The sequence below is a fragment of the Lontra canadensis genome, unplaced genomic scaffold (genome assembly GCF_010015895.1).
Source record: "Lontra canadensis isolate GAN:19392208 unplaced genomic scaffold, GSC_riverotter_1.0 scaffold23, whole genome shotgun sequence".
NCBI classification, from domain to species: Eukaryota; Metazoa; Chordata; class Mammalia; order Carnivora; family Mustelidae; genus Lontra; species Lontra canadensis.
Genome location: NW_022631017.1, coordinates 9,320,541 through 9,334,415, shown reverse-complemented (window position 1 = coordinate 9,334,415; position 13,875 = coordinate 9,320,541). Strand labels below are relative to the sequence as shown.

At 55.8% G+C, this 13,875-nt stretch overlaps 1 protein-coding gene across 3 annotated transcripts in view; it reads right to left on the bottom strand.

Annotated features, from left to right (window-relative positions):
• The window catches only part of KCNK5 (potassium two pore domain channel subfamily K member 5), a 36,516-nt gene that overhangs the window by 12,532 nt on the left and 10,109 nt on the right, over positions 1–13,875 (bottom strand). Inside the window, exon 1 of one of the 3 annotated variants that reach the window (XM_032862297.1) lies at positions 8,239–8,268. The exons of 1 other annotated variant lie outside the window; for it this stretch is intronic. Coding sequence is in view for 1 of the 2 variants with exons in the window: in XM_032862295.1 (XP_032718186.1) it covers positions 7,679–7,687 (9 nt within the window). In the remaining variant the exon portion in view is untranslated. Of the gene's footprint in view, positions 1–7,678; positions 7,771–8,238; positions 8,269–13,875 lie in introns of those variants that run through there. One more of the 3 variants, XM_032862295.1, reaches the window with a different exon arrangement.

Sequence of the window (13,875 nt, the reverse complement as noted above, 5' to 3'; positions counted from 1 at the left end):
GTCGTCCACACACCCGTCGGCCTGACAAAGAACCCCTCAGAACGGGGGGCCATGGGTGGGGTTGAGGCTCTGTAAGAAGGTGTTCTGTCCTCAGTAAACCTATCTCAGGGGCTTTCCAAGCAAGTATTTGCAGTTTGGGCTTGTTTAAAGTTTTTCGAATCCTTTCACACCTGAACAAATGAACAAATAGAAAAGGAAGGGAGGAGGACCCCAGAGCCCCTGAGTGTGGGGACTCCCTAGAGCAGTCTGAGAAGTGAGAGTGGGCATGCTGGGGGCTAGTCTGTCCAGCCGCCAGGCCAGTCCCCCATCAGACAGTCCTTTCTGGGTCTACTGGCAGATCAAAAGTATCTTGGCCAGAAGGTGAACACCTGTTAACCCTCTTATTCCTAAGACCAATGAGAGAGTTGAAGACCGTTAGTCAAACCCTCCATGATCTCCATCCTCCCTCCCTCTGCACTGCTCAGCTTTCTCTCACAGGGGATGGGGGAGGGGCTGCTGGGCTTGTTATCAGATATGGAAACTGAGGCTCAGGGACCTGAGCCACCACACAGGTCTCAAGGTAGTGGCTCTCCGTCCAGGCTGCCTGGCAGAACCACTAGGGAGCTTAAAGGACTATAGTGATGGGCCCCCCGGCAGGTGTGCATGGCTGATCTGGGCAGTGAACAAGCTCTACTGGGCATTCTGAGGGGCTGTCCCTCACTGCCTCTTGCAGGGTGACGATGGCGGGGAGGGTGTGCGGGGCTCCAAGCTGCCCCATCCCCAGCATTCTCACCGACCTCTAGCCTCAGCCCAGGTGACTGGGGTATGGCTGGGAGGGCAGGCGTACCTTAGGGGCAGGGCACTGACAAGGGCCAGGTGGTGCCACCCTGATACCCATGCCAGCTGCAGGCCCAGCTCCCCAGGCCCGTCACTCCCTGGAAGGAGCAGGTGTCTGCGGCAGGTGCTGGAACCCAAGCAGGCAGGGCCACACCGTGTCTCTGTTGAGACCAGACTTCAGCTATTGCGGTGTGGATTTTGTTAACTTTTTTGCTTTTCTGCAACTTTCAGCTTTGCTCCAGTGCCTACCAGGAGTAATTATAATGTTTTTAGAAGAAGGAAAGACAAACTCTTAAGATGAATGCTAGGATGGCCACGCAGGGCTGAAGGACAGGCTCAGCTCTGCTCTGCCAGTCACTTGCTGAGATTCTCCAGGAACCCTTGGACCTCTGCCTGCTTTCTTCGCTGTAAAATGAGGTGGCTGGCTTAGGTTGCTGGGCTGCCCCTGTGTTTACAGTCATATCTTCTTCTGCCCACAACCATGACTTTGGAGGCCAGTTCAGCCCTTCCCAAGTTCCCCTGTCCACAGCACGTTCAAGAAAATACATTTTCATTCACAAGACTCAAGTTCACTGGCCACCAGCTCCAGCTCCTCCTGAGCCCCAGCAAGTCAGGCCGCCTACACCAGGAGTAGCCCTGCTCCTCAATCACACTTCCTTCCTCATGTCCCTGGACCCTACTGCAGGATGGAGAAGACGCCTCACTGCATCCCCTCCTCTCTGGTCCTTAAAGTAACATGCCAGTGCTGGTCCAGGCTGCCCTCCCGCAGCCCAGGTGTCTTCTGGGGGACGGGGGTGTGTGTACAAAACAAGTCCCCTGCGGTGCTGGTCACACCTACAGACACCCACGTGACTTCATAAGGCAAGGGAGCAAGTGGCCTACGGCCCCATCCTCGATGCACACTTTAGGCATCACTATACTGTTTCCCCTGGACTGCATGTAGATATCATCTGGTGGAGTTTGGGCAAGTCCTCCTGCCTGGGTCCTATCCTCAGGGAACCAGCCAGATATGGTCTGGGGCATGGAACCAGGATCCTTCAAGCTGCCCCAGGTGACTCTAATACGTACAGCCAATTTCAAAGCCACTGCACTAGACCCAAATCATCCTTTCAGTTAGGAGGCCAGAGTCCAGCCCGGCCCCAGGGCAGCAGGCCTGGAAGCATGGCTGTCCTCCAGGCCACCGCTGGCGTTCCCCTTGCACACCCTCCTGAACCATCTCTCAGCAGCCTTTGCGGAGTGCAGGGGCACTCCTAGATCTCACGCTCACAGGGGCAAGCCCGTGCCAGAGGTGAGCACGTTTTCAGCAGAAATCTCTGGATTTCCGTCTTTCTCAGGCCCGGGAGCCCTGTCTGTACTCAGGAGGGACAACAAAAACAAGGCAGGTGACCCTGCCCCCATTGTTCTCTGCCTGGGATGGTAACCCTCCCCAGCAGCTGGGAGCCCCTCCCGTGAGAGCTGAGCCCAGGGACGGGCTGACCTGGGAGGGCAGCAGGTTTGGCTAAAGCAAACAGTGAAGGGCTGGTGGGGCTAAGCTCAGGATGGGACGTCAGCAAGCATTCTCAGGCACCTGGAGGGCTCGGCAGATGCGTAAGACTGGAAATGTCTGTGTGTACAGGCACAGGGGACCTCTCTGGTGTGGCTCGGGTCCCACAGCATGGCCACCTCGGAGTTGGCTGTGGGAGTAGGAAAGCATTTCCTCCCACCCACCTACCCAAGCACACAAAGATTATGCTCCACAGCCATGTTCTCAAAATCCACCTCCCACTTCATCTTCCTAAGGACTCAGGGCAGGCGGGATATCCCGAGACACCTAATGACAAGAGGGACATCCTTTAGCCACCTCAGCTTCTCTACCCACGAGTTCACACCTACTGTCCCTCCTGGGGTGACTGTGGTCCCGCACCACTAACGGCTCCCTACCTGGGATGCCATGACCCGGGGCCTGGCATCATGACTTGGTTCCTCCCCTCCCCCAGAATCCAAATCCTGGGAGTGTCTCCCTCCAGCATGCCAGATGGGCAAAGCAGTCCCCTTCCTCTCCCACAGGGATGTAGGGACTAAGGAGTGAGAGGCCCCTGCACCGTGCTCAGCTTCTGCCTTGTCCTTCCCAAGCAAGCTAGCAGACCTCACTGTTGAGCCCCACTCGATGGCTCTAACAAGGAAGCCAGGAAGGACGCTGAGATGGCATCTCCCTCCTCCTCGCCCAAACCCACAATCATCGGGCACCTCTCCCACCTAGAATTCCTCTAGCCCTAATTCTGTTTCAGACCAAGACCCTGGAGGCAAGGGAGGCAAAATGGATGCTCCTATTCCCATTTTGTAGCTGAGGAAATCAACCAGAGAGGGCTAGTGACATGGGAGAAGTCACACAGCAAGGTGATGACAAAGCACTGAGTAGAATCAGCCAGAAGAATCCCCTGACTCTCAGTTGAGGGCCCTTTCCACCCAACAACCAGACCACCCACCACCCACCCCAGGACTGGGCTGAGAAATGCCACCCAAAGTGGAGCTGGGAAGGAGACGATAGACAGGTAAGCACAGCTAACAGGTGGCAAAGAGCTATGAAAGGGTTGCGCAGATCTACTTTTGATATTTGGGATGAGTGTATGCGGACACTCTCTGTCCTAGCTCCCGGGATGCCTCTTGGATTTACCCCGACCTTGCAGCGGGGTGGAAGGAGCAAACACGGGAAGTCACCATCCATTTGAGGCTTCTAAAAACAGCCCTCGAACAGGCCACAAAGGAGGTCACAGGAACTGCTGACTTGCCATCTCCCCATCCAGGGCTGATGACCTGAGGGAGATCTAGTTCACCATCAGCCTGGCCGGCCCCCACCCTCCCCCCACCCTGCCAGCTTGCTTCCCATCCTGCAGAGCTCAGGTCTGCATGCTGGCCTGGACACCATAAACTGTGGTAGCCATCCACTTCAAAATCACAAAGATCATGTTCAGGACTCCACGAGCAGCACAGGGACAAAGCAGGAAAGGCCTGGGCTTTGAAGCAGACATGCCTGGATTCAAATCCGCACTCTCCCATTCACCATCAGGTCACCTGGGGGTATGTCCTCCCCGTCTCTGAGCTTCAGTTTTCATATTTGTCAAGTGGGGGTACCAAGACTTCGTGGGGTTGGGGTGCAGGTTTTGTGAAACAATGCACGGCTTGGTGTGGCCGTTCAAGGGCTGCTCCCGAAACAGGTATTAGGTAGAAAAGTGGATGTAAAAGAACAGGGGGGATGGGGAGGCCACCTCCACTCTTGGGGAGTGCACCTGCTAGACAGGGCCTCTGGAGCTATAGACATGAGAGATGGGCTGTCAACAGCAATGCCCTCCTTCCCAGCTACCACCACCTGGAAGACCAGGGCTTGGCACAGTACTTATGGCTACCAGACATTCTAGTAGATATGTTATCTGGCCCACTGTTTAATCTCCCCCCAAAAGACTGTGGGTTTGGAAGGCAGACCTCACTCATCCCTTACCCCTAAAGCAGTACCTGGCACTAGTAAGCACTCAATATTAATGAGTAACTGAGTCTCTGAGATGTAAATCTTTTACAACCAGCCCTTCCAGGGCACAAGGAGGGGTGCCAGTGTGTTCAGGGTGGGTTCGGGCTCCAGAGGATAAGGTGGGCAGTTCTGGTAGGTGCAGGCAGCCTGGGATGATGACTCGGTGTTTCTCTACCCCACTGCCTTTCCCCTGCATCACCCCATCCCACCCATCTTCAAGGGCAAAGCCCGCAGTGGTCCTAGCCCTGGTGAGTCATCCGACTTTGCAGACTTTGGAACCATCAGGATTTTAGAGGAAGGAGGCAGATGGGTGGGGAAGGGTGGGAGCCCAGGAGGCATGTCAGGGTGAGGGCCACAGGTCTTCCCATGCACAATCCCATTTTCCCACACCTCAGCAGTGGGACGGGACGCTCTGTTCCACGAAGCTCTCTTGAGCCCTGGTGGCTGTCAGCCCTGTTCCTCTGGACACAGCTGCCTGCTGCCCTAGGCTCCCCTGCTGGGATCCTGAGGACAAGGTTCCCTACCTCTGGCACCCCCCAACTCTTGCTTTCACGATACAAAACCCATTCTAATGACACCTGCCACATTCCTGCCTCCTGGTTTCACCAGCACCCTTGAAAGAAGGGCTGTGGCTGACAAGGCCCCCTCCTGTCTTGTCTCGCAGAGCACACCAGCCCACCGGCACACTCCTCCACACCCAGGGGCCTCGAGAGCAGCCCCTCCACCTGCTCCTTCCTCCTTTCCCTCTCACTTCACCCTGGACTGGTAGCTCTGGGTAATAAGTAACCACCCACCCTTGAAGCCTGGGGTTCTGATAAGGAATTATTAAGCTTACCCATTTATTGTAATTTAAGATGACTAGATGGTTAAACTGTAAACCCCTTCACTAATTAAAAAAAAAAAAAAACAAAAAACCGCCCAGGGGGTCTTAGGGGGTGGGTGGCAGGAATTCTGCATGAGCGGCGGGCACCTTGAGCTTCTCTACTATGTAGGAACCCCCCTGCCTGCTTCTTACCCAGCACCCACCCACCCCCCAGCACCCGATCCGGCCCTACCACCTCCCAACACAATCCCAGCCCACCACTCTCCACAAAGCCCCCCGTGGGATCTTCCTGAGGGCCAACCACCTGTCACAAAATCCTTCCTTATTGTCAGACTCTAACCTAAATCCCTCCGGCTGCACTCCAAGCCCATTTCCTCTGGTTCAGTCTCCAGCTGGAGACGAACAACAGCTGGCTTCCATCCTCCCTGGAATAAATTGTACCAGAAACTACCGGCGAAGTGGCACAGGCATTTTGGGGTGGATGGTACACCTCCCCACTGCAGGGAGGTGGGGGGGTGGACGGCAGCTTCTGCCTCCATGGCCCCCAGAGGCCAGATCAAACCCCATGAGAAGATGGAGTCCCGATCAGAGACAAGGTCAAGACCGCCAAGCCCAGCTACCATGAGGATCCCTGGGCCAGACACATGGGGAGCAATGTCCTAAAAGACAGACTGCCCACTCCCCAAACGGCCACAGACTTCACACACCCTGGCTGCCAAGGCCCCCTGTTTGGAAATCACAGAGATGAGATACGAACAGGATCCCCAAAAGGTGTGGGACAGGCAAGGGAGCCAGATATAGGCAACCAGCACCCCACACCCCACTTGCCCCGGGCCAATCCTACCCACGCAGGTTGTGAAGGCACAGGGCCAGACCAGGCACAGTGGCTTCAGCCTTCTCTGCCTGGCGGGGATGGACGGCGCCCCCGGCCCACCTCCCATCCCCAGCCGAGTGGGGCGTGGACGTGACCAGGAGAAGAAACAGAGAGCCGTTTTGTGCTGAAGGTACGGAAAAGTACAGCCAGGCGCTCCCAGCACACAGAGGCTGGGTGAGGTGAGGGCTGGTGTAGCGGCTGGAAAACCTCCTGTGCCCAGACCTGGGGCCCAGGACCAGTGAAAGGCCGGGTGACAGGAAACTCTCCAATGGCACAGCCGCAGAATCATGCCTGTGGGACCCCCCCACTGTGAACCCCACGAGGCGAAATGGATCAAGACCACAGCTCACTCGGTCTCTCCTTCACCAGGGCTGTGATGTTAAGCAAAAGGCCTTTCTCAAGTCTGCTTAACCCCTCCGCCCCACCCCACCCCCCAGGCTCTGGTAGCCCTCAGTCTTCTTAGTGGAGTGCCTTAACTGTGAGTGCTCAGGCCTGCAGGGGGCTAGCTAGACCCCTGCCCTTGAGGTCACAACCTCCATTTCTTTCCTTGTAAAATGGGAATACTACTGCCTGCCTGCCAACTCTCAGGGTTCTGGATCCAAAGGCTCAGTGGACGTGGACATGAGGAGGTTGCACAGGCAAAGCTAGAGACGCTCCTGACCTAGAAACTTCTGGTTTCTAAACGCCTCGTGTTGTTGGGGCTCAGGCTCCTGGGGCATTGTGTGTGGGCAGGGAAGGCTCAAAGACAGGAAGGTAAGTGGCACCAGATTTCCAAGTCACCCAGGGGTCCGGTGGGAGAGCGAAACCTGCTCCTCACGCAGCCGCAGAACTCAGTCTCCCACGAAACACTCCGCATGGGAGGCTTGTCCAGGGAGGTCCGTTTACCCTCAAGTCTGCTGGAGATGGCTGCTGGTCCTGGGCCACTGAGGGCCAAACAAGGGACCCAACAGTGGGCTTGCAGGACATAGCCTGTCACCTCCTAGGAAGAGGCGAGACAAGATGGCAGGATGGGAAGGGGTTCCGTTCACCCTCAATCCCTGCAAGGGGCCCTGGGGTATCCCCCTCTTTGGAGGGGCAAGAGGGCAGCTATGCCTGACTGCTATGAAGACCGCATCTGGCCAGGTACCAGCCCCAAGCCCCATACAGAACCCACCCAACTTCATCTAACCCAAGGAAAGATGGGGCCAGAAGCACGAATGACCTTGCACTGTGCAGTTCAAAGTCGGGTCTACTGGTTAAGTATTTGCTGAGCACCAGCCACATGCCCTGATGCTGTGAGCCAAACAAGCCAAGTGCAAGACACAGGCCCTGCCTAGGAGGACTCGCCATCCTCACCAGAGACAGGCAGGCAGACAGAAAGTTTCTGGATGGTGGAAGATACCACGACAAAGCAGTGGACAAACATGGAGGCCAGGACAAGCCCCGGGGTTCGAGCCATGCCCTTGTCAAAAGTCCCAGCAAATGAGCACAAAGCTGGACAAGGAGCTCAAACACAGATGGGGAAATGGAGGCTCGAAAGACACAAATGACTCGAGCAGAGCCATCTCCCAGTGAGTCGCTTTCCCCAGCTCTGAGAACCGCCTGTCCCTCCTCCTCCGCCCCACCCTTGGGTCTTGCACCTTTCCTGGAGCGGGACCCCAGAAAGAAGCTGGAAAGCCCATACCAGTTCCATCAGTCACCCCTTCTTCCATTCTTTCCAGATTTGTGATGGAAAACACGTTCACGGTTCTCATCCCAAGGGGAAGATGTGCCAACAGATTCACCCAAGCGGTGAACCTGAACCTTAAGTACAGGCTTCCCTCCCAAGGACCGGAGAAGAAAGTTGATGCTTCACTGGAGATGGTCAGGCTGCTGGAAGGGGGTGGAGCGGGCGATCAGAAGGAATTGAGACCCTGAAGCAACAACTGGAGACCCATGAAAAATGACTAACTTGGGGCGCCTGGGTAGCTTAGTCGGTTAAGTTGTCTGCCTTCTGCTCAGTTTGTGATCCCAGGGTCCTGGGATCAAGTCCCGCATCTGGCTCTCCACTCAGTGGGAAGACTGCTTCTCCCTCTGCCCCTCCCCCTGCTTGTGCGTTCTCTGTCTCTGTTAAATCAATAAATAAAATCTTAAAACAAAACAAAACAAAACAAAAAAAGACTGACTTCCCACAGTCTGGTCCCACCTTCACCGAACCGAGCCTGACCGATGACACCAGGAATGACCCTCCCACCAAATACCCACTCATCTGAGTCTGATGCGGCTCAGAGGGCAAGGCGGTTCACGGCTCTCTGCAATCTCGCGCTTTCTGGGGTGGAGGGTGGCGGTGCATGCTCACCTCAGAAGGGCTTGCAGGTTTCCGGTGGGTGGCACAAGGAAACCACGTCCGGCGGGTTCCCGGCACGTCACGCCCGGCGCTGCTCTGAGGCAGCCAGGCCAGGCCGGCTGTCCCCTCTCCCACCCCAGAGCAGGAATGGAATTTGACTAGACACCGAGAGAAGCCACTGTGCCATTAGAAACCTCCACAGATTCCTATCAACACGCCAGTGCTGTCCAAGAGAACTCTCTGTGCTGATGGAATGTTCTACATCTGAGCAGTCCCACGTGGCTACCAAGCCTTTGAAATGTGGCCAGGGTGACGGAGGAACTAAATTTTAATTTAAAATTAAAGAGCCATGATATTTAGTGATGGCACGTTAAAATAAAATTAATTAGCTACATGTGGGTGATTACTGATACAGAATCAAACACGAGACATCCTACCCAAATCCTCTCCTAGGTGGGGTGTGCCTTCCCCTGGACCCTCAGGTTCACCCCAGACCTCGGGCTGTCATCTGCAGCACGCTCCTGACTCTGAATTACGTGCACGCTGACCCAAATCCTGCCGCCTTGTGCTTTTGTTCATCGGAAAGGCAGGGCAAGGTCTCCTTGTGGCCCTGTGGGGCTTGCTGGAGCTGGACGCAATGGAACATGGGGCCGTGGGCCTCCAGAAGACACAGTCCCTTGCAGGGGATGCGGACCCCAGCACTGGGCTCAGCCGTTGGGGCTCCCCAGGCTCTGCCAGGCACCTCTCAGGGAGCCCCACTTGGAGACTGCCAACTCACAGGCGTCCAGTCTCCAACAGCTTGGTCTGCTGGTGTCCCTGGTCTCTGAGACCCTTCCCCTCCAAGTGTCCAACAGCACTGCTGCTTGGGAAGCCACCACTCTGGCAGCTAAATTTAAAAATAATGACAGGACGCTGTTAGCAATCCCAGGACTGACACCGGGTTTCAGAGTGTGCTCTGTTTAAGACCCGGTTTGGCTTTGGGCTTGGTGTTCCTCACACGTTTAAAAATAGCGAGCCTAGAAGTGGCTAATGATATAAATTCAGTTTCTTTGTTTTAAAGGCAATTCAACAGCATTTCAGAAAACTGGGGAGTCAGAGAAAGAGAAAGGAAGCAATCATCCTGCCTCCAACTCAGCACTGACTGCCTTCTGTTTCTGCACCGTGTTTCTGTGACTCAGTGCGAACAGAACCACACGTGAACTTGGGCACCCTGGCCGCCCTCACCCCCAGGCTGGTTTTTGCCAAACTTGAAGTCTGGGTTCCAGCTCAGGCCCACTTTGGGAATACCAGTGGAAGGACTGGGAGACCACCCCCGCCCTCAGGACCTGGGAGTCCTCTGCGCCAGTTTATCTGAGGGGGTCCCATCTGCAGGCCACACAGCCCCAGCCTGGCCAGAAGGAAGGACTGCACTGTGTATGCAGAGCGGCAGGGGAGAGGTGTGGAGGGCGGTGCGCACACACACAAGACCAGCGTCAGGGAAGGGGAGAGTTTTCTAAGACCTATACGCGGTGACCCCAACAACGAGCAGGCCCGGGAGCCAGAGGATTTGACCATACGCCGCTCTCAGCCCTGGAAGATTGCAACAAGACAGGGCATGCCGAAACGGAGATCTGTGAACTCGGGAGGCCTCAGCTGGCTGGGTGCAGAGAGGAACCTTCTAGAGCAGGACCCGACAGTGCCCCCCACAACTCTGACGTCTCCCTGCCCCAGCACTGTGGAGCCTGCCCCAGGTCGAGACGTGGCTCCATGCCCAGGGAGATAACACTTTGCTGGGCAACCAGCTGAGCTGTCCCAAGAGGGCACGTGCACAGGAGGATGGCAGGGCTGTGGGTGGGCCCACGGCACCTAATGGGGGGATGCAGCATCTGGCCAGGCAAGACCCCCGCTGGGAGGGCGAGGGACAAGTGTCCAGATTGAAGGTGGGCCTAAATGGAAGCAATGGAGGGCTGTGAGGGTCCTGCCTCTGGGCTTTGGGGGCTGGAGAAGACAAGCTAAAGGACACAGAAACACAGCCTCCCGGTTCACAGTGTTTTTTTTTTTTTTACTAATTATCCCTCACAGGGTGCTACGTTTGTGATGCAATGGGGCACAGCGTTAGGGCCTTGCAGAGCGGGGGAGGAGTGCAGATAAGGCAGAACCCCCCAAGGCAACATGTTCTGATGCCCCAGAGTGCGGAGGTGGTGCCCTGAGAAGGATGGGGAGCCTGCCCTGGCAGCCACAGCCTACAGTGACTTTTCTCCCTTGGGGCCCCTGAAACCCCTGCCACATGCCCCATTACTAATTAATAATCCTTGATCTAAGGTCCCACCCCAACCTCAAAAAGCAGGGATGATGTCCAAGTCTTCCCATGATTTCCACAACCCTTAAACCAGCACTGGGCATACAGCAGGTGCTCGGGAGGTATCTAACTAGCCTTAGTGACCAGGTCCTGGGTTCAGAAGGGGCAGTGACCTGGTCTAGTTGCACAGTAAGTCAGCTGAGCAAGCCCCAGGACCTGCCAGTCCCCAGCTCACGGGGCTGTTCCTAAGTAGATCTCTGGGCTGCGGCTAGCATCTGGGGGATGGGAGAGACGGGGTGTTGAAAAGCTGATAATCAGGACATCCTCCCTTTTCCTGCTCCCCAGGGGGGTGCTGACGAGACACTACTGCATCAGCCTGCCCCACTTAGCCCACTCAGCACTTATCCCTCAGTGAGAGGCGGCCCTTCCACCCACTGCTCCAGGGGGCCGGGATGCTGAGAAGGGAAGGGCATCCTTCCAAAGCTAACAGTGTCAGCATGCATTCCACGATCCGGGAGGCAGGAGCTTTATTTGAACAGCAGAGACGGGCCAGGCCTGGGGCTGCTGATATTTCTCCTCTGGAGGGTCTGAACAGGTGCCATCCTGCACTCGGGATGTGGGAGGATCAAGGAACTTGCACTAGTCACCACGGACACCCAGGCCCAAATAAACATTCCAAGCTGTACCCTGGGGTCCTCAGCCTACTGCAGGATCACTGATCCCTGTCATCAGCCACACAGGCAGGTGTCACTTCTACTCCAGGAGAATGGCAAGACTAAAACTATTCCCTCCCAAGGTGGGGACTGGAGTCCTGCTGGGGCTTTGCCCTGGGGAAGCCAAATGCAGGCACAGGTCACAAGTACAGGTTTAGCTGCTGCGGAGGGAGCAGGTAATATGGGGACTCAGATGGAAACCCCACCACTGACAAGCAGTTACATGCCCCCCTCCAGCTCCTTGATGCTTTTCTGAAGGCTCGGTTGCTGGGTCCCCTGACCCACAAATTCTAAGTGAAGGGTCAGTGCCTGTTGGCTCTGTAAGGATGCTGGAGGAAAGGGGCTGAGAGCAGGAAAGGAGTTGATAGCCCTGACCCTGAACCCTGGCCTCTACTTACAGGACCCAAGATTTCCTGCTTTAAACCTTTCACGCTGAAAATGGCAAATAAACCTATGTACGGTCAATGTGGTCGGGAAAACAGTGGTGTCAGAACCCACAAGGCTGCAGAACACAGTGCTCAGCAAAGGCCAGCAAGCAGGCCTGGAGTGCTTTTGGGGTACTAGGAGCCAATGGGTCCCAAGGAGAAAGTGCAGCCCCAAGGAGTGGCTGGTAGCCTAGGAAGATGGGTAGGACTGGAGCCAATTTAGGACTCCACAGTCTAAATGAGGGGCGCCTCTGCAGAGCTCTGGCTCTGGACACAAAGGCCTGGGTTCAGGCCACTAACTAGCTGTGTGACCTTGGTTATGTCATTTAATCTCTCTGCTTCAGATGCCTTATCTGCAAAATGAGGTTCCCCACAGCACTTATCTTGTCATTGCTGTGGGGGGGGGGGTTGATGTGAGTGGTGATGGCCCTCACCCAGCCTGTGGCTCCCTTTCCATCACCAAGTGCCAGCCACCGTTACTTCTGGTTACGGTTACACCATGACCATGGTCCTGCCCCCGCAGCCACCTTCCCTGCAGTGACTTAGGTTACTAGCAGATACAGACCTCGAGTTCTTGGTAAGAACTGAAAACTTGCGATGCATCTACAATGTCTTAAAACGCCTCTCCTCCCTCATGAGATGGCCTTCTGTCTATATGGAGGCCAATTGGGATCAAAGGGACGGGTCCAGAAAGAGGCCAAGACCACGCCGGTAGTAGAGTCCAAATGACAGAGGCCACAGCAAGAATGTTAGCTTGGTCTGACCGAGAAGCCACTGAGGGTTTTCTGGGTTGGGGGGTCATGATCTGAGTCCATGAAGACCCCTGACAGCTGTGACACTGGCCAGTACAGCTATTAGGAGGTGTGGGGGTCACCTTTCAACCTACCTCTTGGGGACCCTGCTTCCAAGATGACTTCCCTAATTGCCCCACTTAGCTCTAATTACTGCTTCACTGTCCTTCCCCACCCCTGGTGAGCACAGTAACCTGGGGAAAGTTACATAACCTCCTAAGGACTGGGCCTTGGCTCCAGGGCTGTACCGGGAGGCCGGTTAGGTAACCACCAAACTTCCCTCAGCCTCACAATTTATGATTCACTGCCAGGAGAGGTGCCCAGAGCTAGACCCTCCTCCCCATCAGCCACCTCTGCCAGCCTCCAAGCGGGGTGCTCTGGGCTCTGGAGAAACCAGCTAACAACAGCTCCTAGGGTGTAAACACTTGGGGTACAGGGTCCTGTGATAGGGCGACTCCCTGGGAGGTCTCAGATCTTTTCTGCTCCAGGCTCTGGACAGCCCTAAAAAACCATCCTCCTTTCGGAGCTTACAGTTGCTTCCATCTCAACTCCTGCCTCTTGTCCCAGAAAAACTCACTAGTTAGGGTAGGAAATCAGGCAGGCCTGGTTACTGTACGTAAAATCAGTGCTCGGGACCCCAAAACACCACCATGGTTTTGGTTTAAAGGCCATTTAAAAGGGATTTGAGACAGGATGACAAATGGCTTGGTGGAAAAAACACTCTGGACCTGGGCAAGCAGAGCCGGTTTACCTGAACTTCGTTCTACCGTCTGTCCCCACCCAGCTCCTCACCAGGCCTCAGTTTTCCTACCTAGCAAATGGGATGGTGTTTCACTGCCATACCTATTTCAGGCCCAGAGAGGTCACAGGAAGGCACCTTGGATGAACAGGTCTGCACAGACCCATGGCAAGGCCCAGGGTGGGAATCTGGGAAGGGCAGGAAGCCTGTGATCCGCGAGCTTCTTGGGGTCCTCTTGGGGTCCTCCAGGTACTCCAGGCAACAATGTGCAACACTCCTGCTCTATTCCCTGGGGCCGACACCCTCAGTCCACTGTGCAAGGCTCCCTGTGACTAGACCCTGGGGGAGAAAAAGCCTAACGCAGCAGGCTCCAGCCAGGCCAGAGCGATCAGGTCAGGACATGCCCCTCTCCCCAGAGAACAGCCCGGCCTTTGCTCCTATTCCTCAGCAGGCTCTGAAGGCCTCCACCTGTCTCCACGAGGGAGGGGCAGGGGTGTTGCTTGCCTCCCCCAGCAGGTCCACTTGCCCTCTTGGGTTTCTGCAGTCCATGGTCTGAAGGCATTCCCCAAAAGGCAGGGATGGGGCTCATTCTCTTTGCAGTAGGTTTCA